Here is a 9,412-nt window from a genome sequence, read left to right as displayed (position 1 = left end):
CATATTTCTACTCTAGTCTCATTTAATTTATTTATAATCATTTCCCCGATTGATATCATTTATGAATTGCAATTAATCACTAATTTTATCTCTATGCACATTTTGGTTTTCCTAAAATACATATAAAATGCTGTTTCGCGGGCGATAATAACATGAAATTATCAACCGTACGGGTAATTCGCGCGTCAATTGTTTATGATAGGCAACATCGTGTTGCGGTTATTTGATAGTGTGAGTAAACACGTGTGCGTCGAATGAGTATAGTATGATGAATGTTTATTGTTTCACTCCTTAAATAAGGGTAATTAATCCAATTTGTGGTTGTAGACGCAAGTAAATTTTCAGGTTGGTTGGTATTATTTTTAAAAATTACACATCTCTTTTCATTTAATTTCTAATAGTTTTTGTATTTTAAGTCACTGTTATTATTTGCTCCGAAATTATGGATTATGCTGTTTTTTCAAATTAATTGTGCTATTGAGGAGAGATTTATACTTTCCACTATTATTTTGTTCCATATTGTATTACCAAAACTTGTAATATGATGCCCAGAGTAATACGGACTGCTGCTGTTCACACCATGGCTAATACCTCATTAGCTCAACAACTTCGTCGCCTTGCTGTTCCTCAAACTTCTATTCTCTTAGCTGACAAGAAAAGAGCCTCTCTCCTCTTCGATCCTAAGGAGGCGTCAAATCTTGATCTTGATACAGTCTTGGAAATTGGTAAGCTGCCGATATTTTATTAGGAGAAATTGGCTTTCTGTCTTCGTTATTTCAAATTAAAATCAGGAATTTTCAAAATAATACAATACATTTTGCGCATATTTTCAGGTTTAAGTGGTCTTCATGAATTAGAAAATATTGGAGGACCTGAATTTGGATATTTTGAAAAAGATTTATTTGATATAACATCGGTTGGTATAGAGCGAGCTGTTTTAACTAAAGGGGATAATGAGGTGCTGAATGAAAGAATACAAAAATTTTTAGCCATTTTAGGACCTTATGCAATTCTAAAACCCGCCTATAAAACCCTTGAATGGCTTATTAGAAGGTATGTACTATGTTATAGGAGTATTATTCTAACAACTGTTAAAAAATAATTGGAGGATTGCTTCTATCCAAATATGAGAAATGATTATCGAAAAATTCCGCAACTCTCTTGTCTGTCGTTTTATTTAGTAATTTAAATATTACAGTAATAGTTAAATGCTACCAATTTTTTTAACTCGAGTAAATCCAAAACTTTCCTCTTATGATTACAAGAGTTCGTAAGTTTATTTTTGGTGAGGCAAGTAATTTTTCATTTGACTAATAATTATTTTTGAAGTATGAAAAATATTTGGTCGGAATGAGTAATTGGGCAATAATGTCAGTCCGCACTTGATGGAACGCGAAAAAGAGTGTATGTTCGAGGTCTATCTATCACAGTTGCCGCGCTCTCTGAATTCCTCCAAGTAATGGATGAAATAGGCCATAATAATCCTTTACTATTGCCAGGAATTCTATTAATATAACGGCCTCACTAATATGATATCTCCATGGTGTACACAATTATATTTGTGAGAAAAATTGTTTAATAGAGCTTTAATTTTGAATTTTAAGTTATATGACCATAAATTTGGAATATATAAAATCTACAATTTTCAGTGTTTTTATTAATTACTCCTTGTCCACTGATTAAATCAAAACTAGTCATTGATACACCCTGGATGTTGACAGAAACTACTCATTTATACAATAGAGGGTGGGTTATTCAAACTTATTGGGGCCCAAGGTGGTGTGGAATAACAAATTGTTAATATAATCAAACAGATAAATAGTGGAATTGATTTTTTGCATTGCATTGAAATATATATTTGACATAAAATTAGTCATGTTATAATATTCATCTACATCTACATAATACCCCGCAAGCCGCCGCAAGGGCGTGTGGCGGGGGGTGTTAGGTCACCAACCGTAAAAACGAAAAATACCACATGCAAAAAACAACACGGAAAATTACACCCCAGCAGCGCACACACTCATGCAAAACTCCCTCCAACCAATACTCATGCAAACACATACACCGCAAAACAACAAAAAACTGCACCCCAGGATACAGCACGAAAGCCATCCTAAAACACGCAAGCCAGGACACAACAAGCAAGAATGTGAAACATCACTACCACATGAAAATGCACCACAAAACACTCAACCCCCCAAAGAGACAGTAAAAGGAAGGGAATTCGACCCAACGTTGCAGGTAGCAGGAATTTCCCCCCGCCGGGAGGGAAGAGGGACTGAAAGGGAAACTTAAAAACAGATTAACAGAACACGAATGATGTCATGCGGAAAGAATGGGTTATTATAACAAAACACATAAGGTTAGTGGAGGAGCATGCATTTAAGTAGAACTAATTATTTTTTAGACACTGAGGGTGGCAAGTGGAATTTTTACTATCTATAATCCTACAGTTGCTATCCCGTATTGTCCGTGGAAAGAAGGAGTCCTTGAGTCGGCTAGTCCTGGCATCTATTTCCCGAATTTTATATGCATGATCCAAGCGACCAATGTATGTAGGAGTACGAATAATCTGCGAGACCTCGGTGCTGAAACATGCGGATCTGAATTTATTTAATTAATAATTAAATTAATTATTTAATATATTAACATTATTGTGATCTAAAACCCCATTAAGAGAACAAATTTTCAAATTACCCTGTATTTTCGAAAATAAAAATGCCTGAGTAGTTATTCAATGCTGATCCATGGTATCATGTTCATCTTCTGTTGCCCTTAAGTTTAAAAAATCTACCCTGTAAAAATCATGCATAAGGAAGATGGCATGCCTCATCTTTTACATTATTAATAGGTGTTTGAGTTATATATTTTAAATATAGCATATTTAGAAAATCGATTACTGTATTGGCACAAAAAATACATGAATAGGATTAGGCCAAGGAACTTATGAAATGGTTTTTTGAAGAAACAACTCTGAAAGGCCAATGCATGATATTTAGAGGATAGACATAGCAAAGTATTCAAGTTTGAAGTGATTTGTGGAAGACAGACTGAGGCAGTCACCATAGTGCCTGAGGGTTTTTGGTTGTACAGTTCAGTGTCTGAGATTTTAATGCAGAATCTCTTCTATCTCATTTTCCGTGGCCTAAGTTACATTCCCAGTTATCATGACAGTTGTCCATCCATTCCCATTAGCCATATTAATTGTAATAATTGTGTGGACATAAACTCAGTAATGTAATTTTATCACTGCAGGTTTCATATTCATGAGTACAACCAGAATGAGTTGATCTTCCTGTTCCTTCCTTACCATGAATCAAAAATATTTGTACGGGTTCTTCAGCTCATTGACATATCCAGTCCCTCACATCAGTGGTATTGGTTGAACCCACTTCGACAAGCTGGTACATCTCTGCCACTCAGCACAATTGTTGGCCACGCATCATCCAGCAATTCCTTTCTAATTTCTTTGTGCGAACATGTTCTGTTTTCAATAAAGGTAATATATTATATTTTTAATATAAATCATCATAGAGTTAATTTTTATATTGGTGTCTGATCATGGGACTAAAAAAATTACAATTTTAAGTTATGTGACATGTTTTTATTGTAAATACTCCAAATCATCCTTTTAAGGGGACTCCTGTTTTTGGGGTCAAATGAAATATGTGCATTAGAATTAATATCAATTGATAACCATCGTTTTTGTCCATCACATTGAGCAACACCCATGTGATTGGAATTTAGATAACATGTAAGATGAGGATGCTTGTTTTATATGTTGTTAATGGTGTAATTAGTAAATATGTTGTTTGTGTGAATTTTGTGTTGTTGTTGTGGCTTCATAGTGCCTATATATGGGTGATTAATAGCAAATAATCAATTTCATTGAATCAGCTGATATTGATTGCCTGTAATTGATACAGCCCAAAGATGTTTAATATTGATACTGATATCTGATTATCTTGAGATCAGATGAACATAAAACTGCATCTATAGGATTCTGTTGACATTGGTTGCTTTAATCTCTGCTAGATTAATCCATATCATATACATCATATGCACTCTAATTTGATGGTATATATGCATAGTTTGATCTGAATCCACAACTTGTCTAATTTGTTATGGACATTGTTTGTTTGTGGTAATTGTTGCAGTGTTGGCAGGATTTAGGTTGTCTCAAGGCTTTACAGAGCTGAAATAAAATACGAGGGTCATCCGGAAAGTAGTACCCGTTCGTGCCGCATGAAGTGCTGACGACGCGAGTAGCCGCTGGACGAGGTCAGATAGCTTCAGTGGCTTGTCTGCCTTCTCTGAGCCAAGTTGCGTGACGCTAGCATTGCCTGTGTTGTTTCTGTGATTGTTTACAATGTTTAAAAAAATTGAGAACGCCGCCAGTTGTGAAGTGAGGGCAGTGATTAAATTCCTCAATGCAAGAAACGTTCGCCCATGTGATATTCATCACCAATTAAAGGAGGTGTATGGAGACAATGTAATGGACGAGTCGTCTGTTCGGCGGTGGTGTCGCAACTTCAACATGGGGAGGGGGAACACACACGACGATGAGCGTTCGGGGAGACCGTCTGTCATTACAGACCAACTGGTGAGCTCAGTTGACGAATTCGTGAGGAACGATCGGCGCGTCACAATTGATGACATCTGTGAGCATTTTCCCAATTTTTCTCGAACAATTGTTCATGAAATTGTTAAACACCATCTGCATTATGCAAAAATTTGTGCAAGATGGGTCCCTCGCGTATCTCAATGAGCTGGCGGCGAAGGACTATGCAGCAGGAATACAGAAACTTGTCACACGTTATGACAAATGCCTTAATTTGCTTGGAGATTATGTTGAGAAGTAGTTTAAAGTATCCTCTTTCAAATAAAATTTTTTATGTTTGTTAATATTTACTTTTGTGTCTTTATTTCACGAACGGGTACTACTTTCCGGATGACCCTCTTATTAAAATAACCTCCTCGGATATACAAGGCCTGTCCCAAAAGTAGTAGATTTGAGTAGATTAAAAACAATTTATTGCCAGAATTGATACATTCACTCAAATGCCTTTGAAGTAATACCCTATTGCGTCCTTACACCACTGCCAGTGGGTTTTCATGCCTTGTATGCAATCAAAATGCTACTAAGTTCCCTTGTCATGGCCTATTGTAATACTTCCACCAAGCCGTGGTGATGTCCTTTCCACAGGTGGGGCAAGAGGGAGAAGTCTGGTGGGGCATTGTATAAAAATTTGGATCCTCACTCAAATGGTTGAGAATCTCTCGGCAGATCCACGTACGAGTTTTCTTTTGTTCATCCAAGAGCACTAGCGACACCAATTTTGCACACATCTCTCTCTTGCCCATGTTTTCGATCACAAGTCTATGCACATCACTTTAAGGGATACTAAGTCCATCAGAAACCGTGGGAGCACTTAATCTGCGATCCCTGTCCAACAAAGCCCTCACGAGATTTTTGTCACTTTTTGAGGTCAAAGGGCATCCTGAACATTCAATATCTTCTCTACCCACCTTAAACAACTTGTGCCACGTGAGAAAACCCAATCTACTCACGGTGTTATCACTGTAGGGTGCCTTGAGCATATCATGAGTTTCTTTCCCAATTTTGCCCAGTTTCATGCAAAATTTGATGGTATATGCTGTTCTAATAACCAGTTCATGATAAAACGTAATGAGGTCACGTTATACAGGTTTTGCAAATGAAAGATCCTCCAGCCGTTCCTGAGACTCCCTTCCCTTGAACCCAGCCAGAAAAATCACTGCCCATTCACCTGTCTATCTGGGATTAAATAAGTCCTACTACTTTTGGGACAGACCTTGTAGATGTCCAACAATTATGAAGTAATCATAGGTTATTAAAACAAAAGAGGTAAATGTCATATTTTGTGAAATGCTTCATGATAGAAAACCTCGAAAAATATATTACTTCTCTTCCTTTTGTTTTTCTAGGTTCATAAGGCAAAGGCAAGTGTCCTGTCAAATTTGTTTGCCTTCTACTGTACCACTGTTGTGGGTGCAATTGAGCGCATTCAGAGGAAGCGCAAGGGAACCATTCAGAGTGCAAGGGAGGCTCAGCTTCAAGTAATCCTGCCATGCCTCATGAAGGGCTTACCTTCTGTCATACCAGACTTCGCATGTGCTTCGTTCATGATTGTGTCATCACTTGCACGAAATGGGTACATGGCCCATAATCTGCTGCATAAAATAGTCAATAAAATTGTCAAGGTTTGTATTTATCATTTTTTTTATATCAGTATGAATTTCTTTGGGGAGAGAAACTTTTGTTTTACATTATTAAATATGTACCAAATTATTACCATAGTTACATAACTTTGCCAACCAGGCTTGCCGTAATGGATAACTTTGAGTTCACAAAATGCAACAAAATGTCTAAATTCTGCATGGCTCACAATTTGGGCAAACTCATGCCTTGCTCAAATGACTTTCAGGAGCTATTGGAAAAAATTATTAGGCATAGCAATTGAAGAGGGAGAGTTAAAATCTTAATACAAATTAAGGAAAAAATGGAATTAGGAAAACTGACGGCAGGTTATGTCTCCTTGCTTCTTTTCCCAGGCTTGTGAAATGTGGTTTTATTTCTCCCAAACCCTAATACACATTTTAGAGATTAGTTGCCTCAGGCATAACTGTAAGGACAAATTCCAAAGAAACTGCGGGAGATGCCGCAACAGTAACTTTTAACGGAGTCATCCGCTAATGTGCATTTCAATGCAACAATTTCAGAGTGTAAAAATCATAACTGTAAGGAATTTATACAATACATTGAAATGAAGGAAGTAGCTTTGTAATTGCAGACACACTTAATTTAAAACAACTGAGGTTTCGAGGGCGTCATCATCAGGTACAGTTCTTACAGAAGACAACTTTGTATGACACCTTCAGAGCAGGGGAGGGAGGGGATTGATCAGAGCGGTATAGGGAGGGAGGGTGGAGGCATAAAAAAGTTCAAATGAAGGATGTATAGGGGAGGGAAAGGAAAGGGAAGTACAACCTTTGGTGTTAATCGTTGGTTGTTAATGGGGGTTTGTTTGGGATTGAGATACCCCCTGTGAGCACTGGATGTGAAAGAGTGGTAAATCTAGGTGAGGCCGTAGAAGGGTTACAAATTTTTGTTAGCAAGTTCATCCTTGCAAAGGGCACTTTAAAATTTTTAATTGATCCAATGCATCGAGCCTATGGCCAAAAGGTCAAAGTTAACATTCAATGTAACTAGACATTACATGGCCTTAGAGACATTCTGAGTCAACCTGACTTGATATAAGTTTTCTCACTGGTAAATAATTGTTTTCGTTATTTTATAACTAAACAGTCATATGAGTAATGTAATGTTTTTCCTTGGTTTTCAACTATATATCCCATTTTGGCTTCAAATTAATCTGTGTAGGGTATACATACCTTTTTATGGTTTCAACAGAAAAAAGGCATTCAAGAATATCTGCAGTTTTGAGCGACTTGAGTTCAATCTTTCCTCAGCATTGAGCTTGAGCCACCTTGGCATCACTGCCACCAACTAGTTGATGCTATCAAGCCACTTGAGAAAGCATTAATATATGCAGAACTGTGTGATTTGCATGCACAGTATGTCTTTTAATATCTAGCAGTAATTGTCTGGAGTGATAATGTATAAAACTAATCCAAGGCGAAGAGGAAAGTCCATTGACTAGTTTTTATTCACCAATGCTGTTGCTCCTTGATCTTATCAAAATACATGATTTCTATGAAACATTTTACTAATCATAGTTTACTGCACAAGATAATTTTTTAAATCCTGTTATGAATCTCATGTTAATGAACCATTTGCTTGTTAATCTGTATGATTTTACTGAAAAGTGTGGAAAAAGAATATGTAAAATTTTCTCTTTGTCTATTTTGTAATTTGCTGATTCTGCATTTTGTTACAGAATTGCAACAGTGAAACTTTTCAGCTAAAGGAAGTTGCTGCATTGTTTGCTGTCCTTTGTGAAACACAAGGCTCAACAAAACTCAGTATATTCCCAGCGACTGCATTGAAAAAAATGTTGGAGAGTAATATACTGATTCCATTAATTAGGGAGAGTGTTTCTATGTCTTCGGTTGCGTTTGTAGGAAGTTTTATGATGGCCCTCATTGTTGGTTTACTTCCCCTAGCCAAAGAATCTGTGAATGGCAATTTAGCTCTTTTGTCAAGGAAAGCTATGGATGAACTAATATCTACTGTCCTGTTAGAAAAAAAATATTCCAGAGAAGCTATTAGGTAAGTTCCTTAGTTCAGTTGTCATTGATAATTTTGAATTTCCCTTGCAATAATTGTTATCGTGGCCATTTTTGTGTAATTATGTCCATACATAATTGTCATAAATGTATTATGCAGATTTATTTTTGGTCCATATTTTCCCTTGCCTTCACATAATTCAAATGTGCAGATAGCATTACCTTGTCTCTAATTATTGTAAAGGAAAATTGCATTTTGGTATTTGTTGATAATCTCACCGAGACTGAGGATTACATCATTCTGATTTCATTACTTTCAAATTTGTTAGAAATTTTGTCATGTTACCAGTACTGCAGCTCTGTTTAAGTGATTGGAGAGTGAACTAAATTTTCCAAAGCTACCTCAGAGTGCATTCTAATTTTTAACAGCTGAAGAATGAGTTTATCAAAAAATCCTTGAAAAAAAATTCTATTTTCCAAAGAGATTAGCATTTTTAAACTAAGATAGATAATTAATATATGGCACGATATTGTTTTTTATTTTTACCACATTTTTTAATCACTTTAGACTGTTTGCAAGTGCTTTGGCTGATGTTGTGGAGGAAGAAAAAAGTGAAGACTTTGGTGATCACTTATATTCATCATGGCTTAACGGCTTGATAAAGGGTATGGAAACCAAATATCCTGCTGACTTTGACTCATTTATTAAACAACTAGTTTTAGTGAAAGATAATGAAAATTCAAAGATGGCATCCATTTTTGGAAGACTTCTGGGCATATCTCTATTAGACAAAGAGGAATTTGGTTCTCTGATTGAAAAGCTTTGTCATCCGGAAGCGGGAGTTCGCATTATTGCATTGCAAAAACTTTCTGAAATGGATTTGGCCGCATTGAAAGTAAGTTCACAAAAAGATTTTTTATTTCCTAATCTTATGAAATTCCCACTTAGATTTCAATTCATACACTGATACAAAATGATGATTTTACCGATCCTGTTTTTAGGATAATTAGCTTCTTTTCATGTCACTACCTTGAGAATCTAATAAGTAAATATAGCTTGCCGAAGTAAAAGTTTTTTGTTCGCATTTCTGCTTGTTGTATGCATCTGCAAATATGTTACTGTTTTCAAATACATTAAAATATTTTATAATGAGATACAAAGAACTGAAAGTTAAATGTC

The 9,412-nt window shown here is 36.0% G+C and overlaps 1 protein-coding gene across 1 annotated transcript in view; it reads left to right on the top strand.

The window, feature by feature from the left end:
* Positions 1–240: 240 nt before the first annotated feature.
* The window catches only part of l(2)k09022 (HEAT repeat containing 1 homolog l(2)k09022), a 39,314-nt gene continuing 30,142 nt past the window's right edge, over positions 241–9,412 (top strand). The window contains exons 1-7 of the mRNA XM_071592012.1: positions 241–345; positions 553–725; positions 834–1,053; positions 3,259–3,502; positions 5,971–6,246; positions 7,944–8,275; positions 8,801–9,128. Of these exons, the coding sequence (XP_071448113.1) occupies positions 581–725; positions 834–1,053; positions 3,259–3,502; positions 5,971–6,246; positions 7,944–8,275; positions 8,801–9,128 (1,545 nt within the window). The 5' untranslated portion in view covers positions 241–345; positions 553–580. The remainder of the gene's footprint in view (positions 346–552; positions 726–833; positions 1,054–3,258; positions 3,503–5,970; positions 6,247–7,943; positions 8,276–8,800; positions 9,129–9,412) is intronic.

Source organism: Hetaerina americana, unplaced genomic scaffold, assembly GCF_022747635.1.
Source record: "Hetaerina americana unplaced genomic scaffold, ioHetAmer1.1.p SCAF_1, whole genome shotgun sequence".
NCBI lineage: Eukaryota > Metazoa > Arthropoda > Insecta > Odonata > Calopterygidae > Hetaerina > Hetaerina americana.
This window is presented reverse-complemented; position numbering and strand designations above follow the sequence as displayed.